Source organism: Meriones unguiculatus, chromosome X, assembly GCF_030254825.1.
Source record: "Meriones unguiculatus strain TT.TT164.6M chromosome X, Bangor_MerUng_6.1, whole genome shotgun sequence".
Taxonomy (NCBI): Eukaryota; Metazoa; Chordata; class Mammalia; order Rodentia; family Muridae; genus Meriones; species Meriones unguiculatus.
The window spans coordinates 126,984,472-127,000,418 of NC_083369.1; the positions used below are offsets into that span (position 1 = coordinate 126,984,472).

General features: G+C 34.3%; 1 protein-coding gene across 17 annotated transcripts in view; it reads right to left on the bottom strand.

Annotated features, from left to right (window-relative positions):
- Positions 1-15,947, bottom strand: part of Kdm6a (lysine demethylase 6A) — a 119,886-nt gene that overhangs the window by 10,270 nt on the left and 93,669 nt on the right. For all 17 annotated transcript variants that reach the window (XM_060374897.1, XM_060374891.1, XM_060374899.1 and 14 more), the window contains 7 exons: positions 13,903-14,032; positions 10,451-10,556; positions 9,669-9,874; positions 8,355-8,419; positions 8,204-8,278; positions 7,645-7,793; positions 2,711-2,825 (listed from right to left, as the gene is read on the bottom strand). In XM_060374897.1, coding sequence (XP_060230880.1) covers positions 2,711-2,825; positions 7,645-7,793; positions 8,204-8,278; positions 8,355-8,419; positions 9,669-9,874; positions 10,451-10,556; positions 13,903-14,032 — 846 coding nt within the window. The remainder of the gene's footprint in view (positions 1-2,710; positions 2,826-7,644; positions 7,794-8,203; positions 8,279-8,354; positions 8,420-9,668; positions 9,875-10,450; positions 10,557-13,902; positions 14,033-15,947) is intronic.

Consider the following 15,947-nt stretch of genomic DNA (forward strand, 5'->3'; position numbering starts at 1 on the left):
GACTGTCATAAATTCCTTATAAAATAAGAAACTAATGTCAAAAGTTTTTAATGATAATTGATTTCAATAAAGATTAATTGATAGTATAATAAAAACTGCTGAATATATATAAAGAGTGAAATTAGAAAGACATCTGAAGATAGCTGAGTTTATTTCTCCAAGATTCAAATGGAATGTATGACTCTGAAGTGAAGCATACTTTTATTTCTAATTTCATTTCAATAAGCCCCCTTCCCTTTTAGACATCGAACCATAGAACCCTTCTCTTCCTGCAATACCTGGAAATCACTAAGACAGAGGATGAAGGTGAATTCATTTAAATTCATAAACAAGAACACTATGTAAGTATCAGAAACTCCATTCAATTACTGCTTTGATTCATAAGGAGGAAAGGGGGTGTAAGTTGTCAACTTCTACATGGTTTGAGAGATCAGCTTATTAAAATTATGTAGCTGAGACTGAGCAGTGGTGGTGTATGCCTGTAAATCCAGCACACGGGAGTCAGAGGCAGGAGGATCCCTATGAGTTGGAGGTCAGCCTGATCTACAGAGTGAGTTCCAGGACAGCCAGGGCTACACAGAGAGAGAGACCCTGTCTCAAACAAACAAACAAACAACAACAACAACAAAAAACTGCAGTTGAAAACAAATTTGTACACATCACACACAATAACCATGTCCATCATTTTGGAAACATTCTAAACATAATATTACTAATCTACTTTAATATTTTTCTGGTTATTAATGATATCAAGTACTTTAGAAAAACTATATAGCAACTTTCCTATAGAAAATTTCATACATTTCAATTAATCACTTCAAATTTTAGATTTTGGGGAAAGAAGAACTCGCATAGTGGAAATATTTGCTTAAAATCTAAGAAGTAACCCTTCACTTCATAACTTGGGATAAAATAAAAGACAAAGTCTATCAAAAGTTGTAATAGTTTAATTTTATAGAAGTTGACAAAACTATGACCCTCCTGACAGTTTTTATAAACAAACATTTTAGGAGATAGACATTGCCATTTATTTACATATGACTAATAACTGATTTTGTTATTATAATGACATAATTGTGACAAAAACAAAAACAAACAAACAACAACAACAAAAACCACATAATCTGCAAAATAGCTATTATCCAAGATTTTATGGGGAAAGCCCTTGACCTATAGTGGAAGCTTAGTATCTCTCTTTTTCCTTTTTTCTTCCTTAAAAAAATTCAGGGCAGGCAAGATGACTCAGTTGGTAAAAATACCTGCCAGAAAGCCTAAAATTTCAGGGCTGACAAGATGGTTAAGCCTGAGGACCCGAGTTCGATCCCTAGAACTCCAGAAGTAGGAGAAAAGAGACCGACTCAAGTCTGTTCTGTAACCCCTATGGCCCCTAATCTTGTGTTCTCGTGTTTATTTTCTACTTCTCTAAACAAACAAAAGCTTTGTAAAATGCTCTGCAACTCTCTGAAACTCTCTAGAAGACACTGCTAATGATAGCCTAACTGCAAGGAGATAGGCAGGCCTGGCTAGCTATTTGTAATAAAGCTGTGCAATTACAGTTACCTATAATGCACATTTCAATCTTGTGGTACCATCATAAAACTGGAGAAAACTTTGTAACTAAAAGCAGGAAAGCAACAAGACTACTAATTTATAAAGCATCGTATAAAGTAGAACAAGTATCTTCATCAATAAATTTGAATCTGTAAAATTCTGTATCTAGTTTATTTGTATTAGAGAAACCAAATAATTAGTACTGACAATATAAGGTGCTTATCTCTCATTTAAGATATTTGGGGTCCTTCATTTTATTTTCAATTATGATACATGTCATAATTAGCGAAATATTTACAGCAAAGACTTTTAAAGCAAAGAAATTAAATGTTAGTATGAGAAATATATCTATAATTAGTTTTCAAATTTCATACATACATATTAAATTAAGTCAGTAAATTGCCTCCCCTACATTTAACTGAGATAGGGAAAAAAAATACCACATGTTAATTGTGCTTTTAATTCTTATTTCATAATTACTAAATGAAAATACGAGGAGCTTACTTAATTGCACAACGTTCAGAAAAAAGAATATAGTTCTATCTAGAGATAATAAATTTAAACCAATTTTTAAAAATTCAAAGTACCCTTTAACATAAAACATAACACAAAGGATGGTTAGTCCTAGAATCTTAAAGGAAAATATCCACCATGCGCCTTCCTTGATTAGTAAAACAAAATCTGAAACAATTAGTTAAATTTTATAAAAAGCCTTATAAGAAAAGTTGGCAGTTTTAAAAATAATTTATATCAAAATGACATGGCAGCATAAGATATTTAAGCTTGTGTTATTCCTACTAAGCATGCTCAATTATAGAATTTTTTTACTTTTTAAAATATTCATAATTTTACTTAAATACATGCCTTTTAAAAAAGTATTTGAATGTATCATTTGAAACCAATAACTCAATTTTTATAAACTTATTCCTACGACTATATCTATTTCATAGAGTGGCTTGACGATATTTTTTCCTAAGTTTTCTAGTAACACAGAATAGGTTTGGAATCACTTTGATTTAACATAAAATTTCTAGTAAATAGTAACTGAAAGCTGACACATTAGGGTATCCACATTAGGTTACCCAGTTTAGGAAGTTGTCCTTTGTAGTTATTGTTTTATAGTAATTTTGTTTAAAGAAAGTTTAGCTTGGAAACCTACTTTTCACAGAAGTCATTCAGAACACCCCAGTAACCTTCAGGAACAACAAACCATTCACAGTCACCTGGGCCAATATTTATATTAACTGAACAGAAGTTGTTATTTTCTTGATGACCTAAAAGGTAAAAAGAAAAAGAAATCAACAAACTATTAATTCTATAGAAAATGTATCTTTAGACATGAAACCTTTAAAATGTTAAATAGAAAATGTTAAAGATTCAGTTCTTTATCATTTGGCATTTTATGATAGGTTTATGACTGAGTTTGGCTAATCACTTCTAACTTACTCAGTAAGGGCTAATATGGAAGGCAAAGCAGAGTTTAGACTCAGGTTACTTGGTTTGGCAAGCTATTAAAACAATTTTAGCATACTTTCCTTATATATATAAACAAATGTTAACAATTTGTATAAAATTGCTATTTGAAAGAAGAATGAAATAATATTAGAATGGTACCTCATAAAATAATATATATGTCATAGATGGCATTACCATTTTTTTTCATTGTGAATAAGGCCTAGTTTTAAAAAAAATAGCTACTTGGGCTGGAGGTATGGCTCAGAGATTAAGAGTCTATGTATGCTGCTCTTCTGAGTTTGATATAAGAAACCACACCAGATGGCTCCAAGGGGAAGTGGTACCCCTGGCCTCCATCAGCACCTGAACTCATGTGCACATACATACCCATACAATAAATAATAAACTCAATCCTCACAGAATAATAAAACAGCTGCTCTCAAGGAGTAACACCAGGGGGGAAAAAGAGGGAAAATAAAGACATCCGCCCTTTTTTCCCCCTTACATGAATATCAGTGCTATCAGAACTCAGGGAGATAATCATCAGGTTTACTACTATGAAGTAAATAAATCCTTGACCAAAAGAAGGGGAACTAAAGCTAGTAAGACATCTGATATAGAATACTTTATATGTTGCCTTTCTTGTATTGTTAGCTGAGTGATGAACTTAGAAGACTTAAAAAAAGTCTAATTCTATGTAGTGCCCCTCATGACTGTTTGGGTCAAGATGGGAGAAAGTAAACTTTGTCCTCAAGAAATTGTATTTTGTTTGCATATTTTCACCTAACTGAGGATTCACAAAAGCACTGAAGCTTATTGTTTTACCTTCCTCAGGGCAACCAATATAATGGTACACAGCAGTTATAAGTAAATATTGGAAAATGCCCCATAGTATGGGTTCTAAATAACAGTAAGTTTAGTTATAATCAGAGATGCTAAAACTGCATCCAGTATATACATTTCTTATAAAACCATGTCATTTAATACCAACAATTTATTTTATTTCTTTTTTTGTTTTATTTTGTTTTTGTTTTGAGAGGGGCTCTCTGTGTAACCCTGGCTGTCCTGGAACTCACTCTATAGACTAGACTAGCCTCAAACTCACTGGGATCTGCCTGACTCTGTCTCCTGAGGGCTGGGATTAATGGCATGCACTACCACAGACTGGCCCAGCAACTTTTTAAAATGTGAGCTAGAAGGGGCAGCAATTTTATATTATACACTGGATTTCAAATACTTGCTATAAAAAAAAGTGAAACATCTTTGTAATTTTGTATTGATTATTTGTTTGTATTTTGGATATTATAGGGCAAAATTAATTTCATTAATTTTTTCCTACTTTATTGTATCAAGATGATTTTTTTAACTATATGTGATTTGCAATGTATTTCTATTGAATACCACTATCTTATAGAAATTCTTCAGATAGTTACTTTGAGAGAATGGGAGAAAAATCATTACCATAACATATCAGATAGGGGATTGATATTTAGAAATCTATAAAGAATCACAAATATTAAATTCTTCTTCCTATTCATGCAACCAATAAATAGGCTAATGAACTAAGGTTTCTAAACAGAAATATAAATGACAAATACATATTTGAAAATGTACTCAGCATCCTCAGACATCAGGAAAATGCAAATTAAAATTGCTTTGAAACTGCTGTCTTTCAACCCAGACAGAATGGCTATTAAGAAAACAAAGGACAAAAAGTGCGGTAAGGATGTAGAGAAAAAGGAACCCTTATACTTCTCTGGTGGAAATGTAAAACAGTGTGGCCACATGGAAATCTGTACAGCGATTCCTCAAAAACTACAATACAACTTCTGTATGATCCAATTTAAACCAACATACCACAGAAATAATGATGTTCAGGTTCACTGCTGCACTATTTATAACAGCCCAACACAGAACCAGACTAGATGCCCATAAATGAATAAAGTTTAATACACATACACATATAAATTTTATTTAGCTGTAAGAATGAAATTACAACCTTCACAGAAAAATGGATGGAATTAAGATTATTATGCTACATGAAGTGAGCAGGCTTAAGAAATCTATTTTTAAAAACTTACATTAAAAAAATTTTGAAGATAGGATCTAAGATTTCTAGTGTAGGTACTTGGAGCATGTTCCAGAAGCTTTTAATCCCCCGCCCACCATGAAAATGTACAAATGTGGGGAGAAAGCATGGGAATCCAGGGTGCGTGAGACAGCCCAGCACATAAAAATGCTTGTTATCAATCACACTGGACAACCAAAGTTCAATCCTCCAGATCCGTATGGTAGAAGGATAGAAACCAAGTTTTTTTCTGACTTTCACATGTGTACCAAGGCACATATACACACATTTGTGAAAGCATATATGGACATACATGATAAATACAATAAAATACTCAAGAAATATTCAGAATTGTATAGGCACAAGTCATACAATACTTTATAGATATGATCTTTCCTCAGTTTCCTTTTGTTTTTTCAAGATATGGTTTCTCTGTGTAGCCTTGGCTGTCCTGGACTTGCTTTGTAGACCAGACTGACCTCTAACTCACAGAAATCCATCTGCCTCTGCCTCCCCAAGTGTTGGGATTAGAGGCATGTGTGCTACTGTGCCCAGCACTTTCCTCAGTTTTGTAATGGAAGATTCTTTTCAACTAGAGCATATTATTTGCAGAAAATAGTTCAAATGGGATGGTTTTCAAAGGACAATCAATCTGATACTATGTTGGTATAATGTTCTTATGGAATATATACAAATTAACCTTGTTCTTTCAAATGGTGATTTCTCTACCCCACTATCTGGTTTCAATCCAGACATCACATTGTGATGCTTATTCTAAGTGAAACCTGTCTCAAGTTAGTGTAAACATACCATCATTTGTTCTCTGTAATTGTCAATTAAACAACCAGCCAGTGCTGTGCAATGTAGAGAATAGGGTGGGACCATCTTGGTCCAAAGGGGAGAAGAATGAAGCCAGTGGGAGTAGGAGGAGAGGAGAGATCAGCAGGACAAGACTTGGAATCATGAAGAGAGATAAACCGGACCTAAGATATGACTAAAAGCAATTATAATGTGAGAAATCTGAATGGGAGGAAACTATGCGGGCTTGGAGGTTTAGGATGAGTAACTATTGCCCAGCATTATGCTCTAGGTTAATTAAATAAGTCCTAGTCTCTGTGTGGTGATTTGGGTATACAGCTGTTTAGGAATAACCACAGCTTAACTAAAAGATAAATCAACAATAAATATTATTAACCACAACAATTCTACAAAAGAGATTCATCTGGACAGCCGCAGATAAAAACCAATGATCTATACTAGTAAAGCCAAATGGTCCTATTTTGAAATGATTAAGCTGATTCATTACGGTGACAAAGAAAGGAAGCAGTCTGGATTTTAGGTTATGTTTATTTCCAGCAGAACATAGAAACATGTGACAGAGATATGCAACCCACAGGTATTTGTTTCGTATCAGTAACTGTAATAATTCATTGATGTTAGGATTATAGTGATTATTAAATATTTCAAAACATTACTCTGAAATTTCATGTCAATCTATGAGCCCCAAAGAAGACAGTATATTAGTAGCAGATGAAAACATGAAAGCTGAAGATTGAACCATTTGACATGAAGAAAAAAGGACATGACTTGCAAAAACTGAGCAGTCTAACTGGTGACAAAGTCCACAGGGCAAGGGCAAATCTAGTAATAGTTCCATTCAAGCTCCTACAGCTGATAAACACCTTCAGCAAAGTGCCTGGATACAAAATTAACTCAAAAAACAAAACAAAACAAAACAAAAAAAACCCAGTAGCCCTCTTGTATACAAAAGACAAAAGGGCTAAGAAAGAAATTAGGGAAGCAACGCCCTTCACAATAGCCACAAAGGACATAAAGTACCTTGGTGTAACCCTAACCAAGCAAGTCAAAGACTTAGATATCAGAAGATGGAAAGATCTCCCATGCTCATGGCTTGGCAGGATTAATATAGTTAAAATGGCCATCTTACCAAAAGCAATCTATAGATTCAACGCAATTCCCATCAAATTACCAACACAATTTTTTAGACCTTGAAAGAAAAATTCTCACCTTGATATGGAACAACAAGAAACCCAGAATTGCTAAAAGAATTCTCTACAATAAAAGATTTTCTGGAGGTATCTCCATCTCTGATCTCAAGTTGTACCTTATAGAGCAACAATACTAAAAAATGGTTTCTTTTCAAAACCGAATAGAACAGAATAGACTGGAAAATGTGTTTTTCAAGTGAGCTGTTCTATACAAGACATGCGCTTGCCCATGATATAAAACATCTATTATAATTGTGTCTTTAAAAACTATTAGGAAATACTGTACCCCTGCCATTCTCAAAACAATGCAGGAACAACAGTTGTTGGGTTCCAGGATGCTCTAATGAACTTTCTCAGTAAAAAAAAAAAAAAAAAAAAAAAAAAACCCAAAAACATTAGTACCAGATTTGAAAGATATCAAAGGGAAGAGATCCTGACCTAAGTCCTGTTAAAAGCTCTTAATCTTAAGAATAATCTTCTTAGTTTTGTTCATTTTAAATAGAAAGATGGAGTCTCTTTACATGCTCCATCTTTTATTAGTTATTAATTCATAAAAATTACCTGGTGTTCTGCTTCCTGGAACTTTCATGTATAGTTGAACTGTGTTCATGCCCAGTATAGTATGACCAACGTGGCTTAGAAGATTTCCTGCTGATACGACACGCACAAAGGCAGGAAGTTTAGTCAGCTCATGTAGCTGCAATTTCCACCTATAAAGAAATAATAGTAAAACCCTGCTATAAATATTTGTGGAAATTATCTATTATTTATTCAAAGCTCCTATAATCCAATCAGAAAAACAAACCTATAAATATATTACTTAACATCAGAAATAATGGAATGTCAAAATTAATTTTCCAATGAAAAGCTGTTAAAGTTATAGACCTAGAACATAAATAAAAAATTAACTGCTGGGTCTTACTTTAAGAAAAGAAAAAGCATGTAGTCAGCTTAAATTTAAAAAATAATAAAAATAATTTAGTTGTAAGGCTAGCAAAAAAATTAGTTTGACCTGTTAATTTAGAAAAATGCTAATAAGATAGAAGAAATTATAAACAATTCTCAACCAGAGCAAAGATATTTCTATGCTTCAGTTCACAGAACTATCACAAGGACTTACTTTTTGTCATCAGACAGATCAATGTTGGTCCCAAACTTAATGGTTTTAAAAGGTCCCTTTCTCCTTTTTCCGGAACTTAAAAAAGAAAGATGTAAAATTACAAGCACATCTTTTAAATAAAAATATTAAGTGGAAATGAAAAATGACTTACTTATCTGATGATGTAGATTCACTGTCTGAGTGATCTTTATGGTGACTTCTTTTCTCATTTTCTTCCTGAAAATTAAAAAAGGGCATTGTAGCTTAGTACTTCACACAACCATCTTTCCTTCGTGCCACCAAACTGCAGATTCTCATACTAGCTCTATTTGCAAGGAGAGAAAACTGATGTAATTCACTGTAACTCAATGCAAATTGCAGAACAGATTTAATTAGATGAATTTCTTTTGTAGACAGTGGAAGAGTAACTTTTCTGGCTTGTTTATGTCAACTTTACATATGACAAGAGTTATCTGAAAGAAAGGAACCTCAGTTGAGGAAGTGCCCCCATGAGATCCAGCTGTAGGGTATTTTCTCCATTAGTGATCAAAGGGGGAGGGCTCAGCCCATTGTGAGTGATGCCATCCCTGGGCTGGTGGTACTGGGTTCTGTAAGAAAGCAACCTGAAGAGTACACTTCCATGACCTCTGCATTAGATCCTGCCTCCAGGTTCCTGTCCTGTTTGAGTTCCAGTCCTAACTTCCTTCAGAGATGAACAGCAATGTGAAAGTGTAAGCCAAATAAAACCTTTCCTCCTGAGGTTGTTTTGGTCATGGTGTTTCATCACAGCAATAGAAACCCTAACTAAGATAGTAATCTAAATATGTAATTTCATGTATAAATGTTGCCTCAATTGAAAAGTGCACTTAGAGAAACATTTTAAATATTTTTATAAGAGATAAACAAATCTAATGAACTACAAATTCAAGACTTTCAGTCACATAAGAAATTAAATTTCCCATGTAGGATATATGAACAAAACAAAACAACTTTGCACAAAATTAGAGTAGTACTTCAAAGAACTCACTTCTATGGATGTTTTATGTCCAGTTTGTGGAAGAACTCACAAAGTTCTCATTTTAATACATGATTTCAGTAATGCTACAATAATATAAGACCTATATGGGTCTTTTAGTAATATTTTGATTAGTTTCAAAATTCAGATCTTCAATTTCATATACATTGAAATAATTATTCTCATTTCTACCCCTTCCTCAGTATTTCTTTTTTTTAAATGAACTAAGACTGGAAGGAAGAACACTAATACTTCCTTAAAGAGTTGTCTACTTGATAATATTAAGCTGTCAGAAGAAGAAAAAAAAAACAATATCAACTCATAGTTTTACCTAAGTAAAATAGATAATTACAAGCTATTTTCTGGAACATAAGTTGATGATAACTACAAAGGTAATGTCTTCTTTCAAAAGTACAAAATGAAAATAAATTTTAAATCTCTAAAAATAATCTCCACAAAGCAAATACTTACTCTCAATGATTCTTGGAATGAGGAGGCCTGGTACTGAGCATATTTTGCAATTGTAGTATGAGATCTATTACTTTCACAATGCCAAATTTTCTTGGTTCCAGTAGGGTCCCAGTTTTCATCTGCTGGTTGTAACAACTGTGTCCTCACTTCTACCATATGTTCATTGTTAGCTTCCACCAAAGTTTTAGTTGAGAAAAGTCCCAGGTCTTTATAAGTAAGCCATAAATAAATAAAAGTTAGTAAAAACAAAACAACAACAAAAATATAAGAAAATATTTTATAGCAGTATATCCAGTTTCTGTAAAACCAACCAGATCATGTATATACTTTGAAGGCCTCGGCATACATAATGTTCATGTTGTTCTAACAGAAAATAAAATAGTCCAATGTTCAAACTTTCACATAATTTTGGTAGGTGCATGAAAATACCAATGGGGCTATAGTACAGTATGATGAGTAAAGCAAATTTTACTTACATTTTATATTCAAAATTCTCATTATACTTAAACATATGTCATTACTATATAATGAGATAAAAATAAAACTTACTTACAAAAAAAAAAAAAGACAAACTACTTCTGAATTGCCAGTAACCAATATCAACACCATTCTACATTCAAAACATGGACTTAAAGTAAAAATAATCAAGCCCCATCCAATAAAATGAAAATATGTGTGTGCGTGGTGATAGTGGGGGGTAGTAAGAAACTTCTCTATTGGTGCTTTAAAAGGTTAAAAGACAGCATGCATAGAAAACATTTTTCTTTTTACTTAAAGCATACCTAATTTAAGAGCTCCAGCAAGGCCACGTATTACTGTAACAGGGTTGTTTGGATTTGTACAAAATTGATGTAATGGAGGAAAGAAAGCATCACGTTTATTTTCCAACTGTAAAATTAAAATATGTGGTTACATCTCAGGAAGACACAGCTTTTAACTTAAATATTATGCTTCATATTCATTACCTGCCAATCTAAATATTTTATTCCATGTGTTCAAATTTCTTTTCTATTTTCCAGTATTTTTGAATTTTGATTTTAATTGTAACTAGGTAGTAACCACATACATTTTTTGCATACTATATGTTGAACAAATTATGTAGCAGAAATCACATTTAAATTTCAAAACAAAAGTGGAGATTATTGAACCTTAGAAAAGAAGAAAAAAGGGAGCAGGATAGAGAGAATAGCTCAGTGGAAGAGAGTTTGTTCAGCCTCCATAACACCTTAAGTCCAGTATCAATGAGAGCAAGAGCACCAAGTATGGGCTGGGTTGTAAGTCCATTGGTAGAATGTTTATCTGCCATCTGGGGGCTCTAAGTTTTATCTCTAATATTGCCCCTATTGAAAAGCTACAAAATTAAAAAAATTAAAAGACCCAATAGAGAAGCTGGGAGTGGTAGCAGTCACCTTTAATTCCAGTAAGCAGGAAGCAGAAGTAGGCATATCATTGAGTTCTAGGCCAGCTTGAGTGATAGAGTGAGTCCCCTTGACCAAAAATAAAATTATTTTAGTTTGGAGATATGGCTCAGTAGTTATGTTCACTTACTGCCCTTGCAGAGGATGGACCAGACTTTGATTCCCAGCCCTGTGGCTCACAATTACCTGTAACTCAAGCTCCAAGGTGTACCTACATTTATATCAAACTAATTTCCTATTCACATGAAATAAAAATAAGAAAAAAAAAAAAAAAGAATCCTAAAAAAGATTCTACATGTTCTTGATGCAATATTATTCTTGTACTTAAGTTATCAGGCAGGATTAGAAGTGTGCTAAGGGATACAGTATGTGGTGCAAAGTAGAATACTTGACTAGCATGCAAAAGAGCCTAGGTTTTACCCCCAGCAGGGGAAAAATAAGCAACAAATAAAACAGTTATTGAAGGAAAAGACAGAGCTTGGTGGTAGAATAATTTCATTCGTATGTGAAAAACACTGAGTCTAATCCCAGCACCACCAAACTGAGTGGTCATCATCTTGTCATCCATTGCTATAACATGGATGCAGCTTGAAGGTACGACAGACAAATGAAATAAGCTAGTCATAAGGACCTGTGATTCCATTACATAAAGTAGTGAAATTCATGAAAACAGAAAACAAAATTATGACTTCTAGATCTTAAGCGGATGAGGAAAAGAGATTTTCAAAGGGTAGACACTCTGACAAGGTACATAAGTTTTCAAAACAGGTTGTATAATAACATGAATATATTTAACACTTAACTATACACTCAAAGAGTTGAGATGGTAAATTTTGTCATATGAATTTCGTCAATTTAAAATCTCAGTGAAAAAAAATCAAACAAATTCACAAACAAATTCAAGAATCAGTTTCACAGATGTAAGACCAACCAAAGTATATTACCATTAAATGTATATGTATCTAATTTTTTTCCTTTTCACTTGGGGAGGCAGTAGAAAGAAGTGAATACAATAGTAGCAGAATTTGTTTGTGAAAAATACAAGAATTGCTTTTATTCAACTCTTCCTATCAATGCCTAAATGTTTAAATATAAAATTGATAGTTTCAAATATGCAAAATGACTTACAAAGATATTGGATGACATATATCCGTCTATCATCATATTTTCTTTTTTTATTTAGCTATGCTGGCTTAAAAAAATTTATGTATAGGAATGTTTTGCCTGTGTGGATATAGACAATGTGTGTGCCTGCTACTTATGGAGGCTAGAAGAGGGCATCATATCTCCTGCACCTGGAGTTAAGGATGGTGGAACCATCATGTGGGTACAGATAACTGCTGAGCCATCTCTCCTCCTCGAAAGACATTCTTTGTTTTTTTAATTTTTTCTTTTTACCGTTTATTACAATTCATTCAATTTGTATACCAACTGTGTCCCCCTCATCTCCTCCCAATTCTATCCTTTCTCCCTTCTTCCCTCCTCTCCCTCTATGCTACTCCCCTATTTCACTGATGGAGGAGGTCCTCCTCCCCTTCCATTTGACCCTAGCCTATCAGGTCTCATCAGGACTAGTTACATTGTATTCCTCAGTGGATTGGCAAAGCTGCACCGCCCCGCCCCCCAGGGGGGAAGGGAAGCAATGATCAGAGAGCCTGCCACTGAGTTCATGCCCTAACTCGGGTCCCAACTTGGAGACTGAGTCTATGGGCTACATCTGCGCAGGGGTTCTTGGTTATCTGAGTTCATCCCCTAACTCGGGTCCCAACTTGGAGACTGAGTCTATGGGCTACATCTGCGCAGGGGTTCTTGGTTATCTCCATGAATGGTCCTTGGTTGGGGTACAAGTCTCAGAAAAGACCCCTTTGCCTGAATTTTTTGGTTCTGTTGCTCTCCTTTTGGAGCTCCTGTCCCCTCCAGGTCCTTCTATCTCTCCCTTCTTTCATAAGATTCCCTGCACTCTGCCCAAAGTTTGGCTATGAGTCTCAGCCTCTGCTTTGATACCTCGATCAGTAGCGTCTTTCAGAGGTCGTCTGTGGTAGGCTCAAGTTCTGTTCCTGGTCTTCTCCTGCTTCTAATGTCTATCGCATTTGGAAAGACCACATTCTTAAGATACTTTCCCCGCCTTTCTGTCTTTGATGGTATTTCTTTTAGCACTTGTTAAACAAAGTGAATACTGATATCCATTCAATTTGTAGATTTAAAACATAGTTTACTGAAAAATGTTTTCGAAGTAGTTCTAAGTAGCTTTTTTAAATACTACTCAAAATTAAGGCAGTGAAAGTATTTCTTACTTATTCACATATGGCATATAATCACAGAGAGACTATGTATAAAAGCAAAGTTGTAGAGTACATGCCCAGAATGTGCAAAGCCCTGGATTCAGTCTCCAGCACAGCCAAAACAAAAACAAATTTCTCATATAACCAGTTAATAGCTGAAAGGGTATTTTGCAAAGTATCACAAAATATTGTTGAATACATCTTTTTTATTGCCAAATATTGACAGTGCTACCAATAACTGTAATACTTGATAAATGATATCTATGCTGACCTTTTTTTTTTCTTTTTCTTTTCTTTTTTTTTTTGAGACAGGAATTTCTCTGTGTAGCCTTGGCTGTCCTGAATTCACTTTGTAGACCAGGTTGGTCTTGAACGCACAGAGATCCGCCTGCCTCTGCCTCCCTGAGTACTGGGAATTCAGGCACGTACCACTTCACCCGGCTGACCCAAAATATTTTTACAAAAGAAAAAAAAAAAAAAAAAAAAGAGGAAAATACTGGTTTGTTGATTTCTAGTCAGTAAATTGAGACTCACATAAATACTAGGTGTAGGTGGATTCAACTTGTCCTTTGGCAAGGGAGGATATGGTGAGGATGGTGGTCTTGGAGGCGGACATTTATCCAGCAAAATGCTACTGTTAGATAGGCCATTTTTACCCAGATTCCTTTAAAAAATAACAGGAGAAAAAAAATCAGCTTTATAGGCAGAAAACAATTCTGAATTAACTCATAATTAATTGAATGGGCATTTCATAAATGCATGAATTTTGTATCCAGCAGGAACAATAGCAACAAATTTTTCTGCAAATGCTTATTTTGATTCCTGTATCTTCCACTTAAGAAAAACTAAAAGCACACATGTGGAGCATAGGAAACATTTCCTCTTTCGTTTGTGCTTTTGGTATCTGAAGAACAAGTATGAGTTCTAATTTCATTTGTAGCATTAGAATCTTTCCCATACAAGGTTGATCTATTTAGCTCAGCCAAGAAAAAGTGCAAATAGGTCATTTTAGCAGTTTCTTACTGTCTCAAAATTAACTACCTGCTTGTTAAATCAGCAAGTCTGAAATTGACAGAAATTCCTCTGAAATAATTGATACAAATAGTCATTATATAAGAGACTATACATACTTAACACTCAAGTACACCTATCAATCTTAATGGTGTAGACAGATGCAAAGTATGCATATGTTATCTTCCGAACACTGTTTTAGGATACCTTAAGCCAGATAATGAAACTTTTATTAAAATAGTCCAATGTGGACAGGAAAGGAAGCAAAGTTATGAAATAATATGATGGAGAGAATTTAGAAATTATGGCATTTCATTGTTTTTTTTCGATTAAAAAAAAAGTTCAGTAGAGAAACAATGGGCAAGTATTTTGTGAGTAATACCATGTTTTTTTTTTTTTCAAATCTTCCATTAAAAAGCTTATAAGCCACATACCAGGTCTCTTATACCTGTGTCCTGACACAGGGTTTTATCAATGGAACACCCTATTATTTGTAATCTCAAGACTTTTTTTTCCCCCTCTCTAAGCTTGAGATGACTGATCTCCAGCTTATACAAGTGATTTTCTGTTTCTTCATTAACACGTTCAGGCCTATATTGGATGAAGTACCCCAAGGCCACTCAGAGACTGATAAGAGTTTTGGTGCAGCCAGCTTACAATACTGAAGTGTCCGTAATGAAGCAAAATTGGCTTTCTAAGTTAAAAGTTTAATATAAAACAATGAAAATGTTCTGAAGAGAATGTCCCAATGTCCTCTTTGGCCTCAAAAATGAAATCAAAGAATATCACTGTTTTTGTTTGTTTGTTTGTTTGTTTTTCAAGACAGGGTTTCTCTGTGTTTGTAGCCTTGGCTGTCCTAGACTGGCTTTGTAGACCATGCTAGCCCCAAACTCACAGATATCACCTGCATTTGCATCCCGGAGTGCTGGGATTTAAAGGCGTGTACCACCACTCCTGGCTAAGAACATCATTCTAAACACATTAATACAGTCAACTCAGCACCCCACAGCATACAATTTTATTAAGAAGAACTGCTCTTCCATATTGCTCAGAACTTGTGGAATATAATAATACCCCCTAAATCTACCACCAGAAACCCCTTTTTATTGACATCTCAGTTGTTTCTTCTTCTTTTTTAAAGCAAATGTACTGATTCTAGAGACTGGAAAAGGTAGTAAGGTCCTGCTTTAGCACAGAAGCAGAACTGGGAAAAGAGGGCAGGGATCAGATCAGTCAAGAGAGAGGCAAATAGAAGACAAGTGCACTAGAAATGGATCAAGGCACTGCATCTCAGTCATCTATGGCTGTGGTACTAGACACCAAAAGGGGTCCAGTGCTGAAATGAATAGTAGTAACTTGGAAACAAAGAGATTAATGCCTCTTAACTAAGAATTCCTAAAGAAACAAATTTTAGAAATACAGGAACTTTAATTAATGTTTAATATTTTTCTTTTAAATTTAGAGATCTAATGTATTAAATGCTGACATGGAAAACATTACAAGTTAGGATTAACTGGGTGCAGTGACATACACCTTTAATTCCAACACTTGGGAGGCAGAGGCAGAGC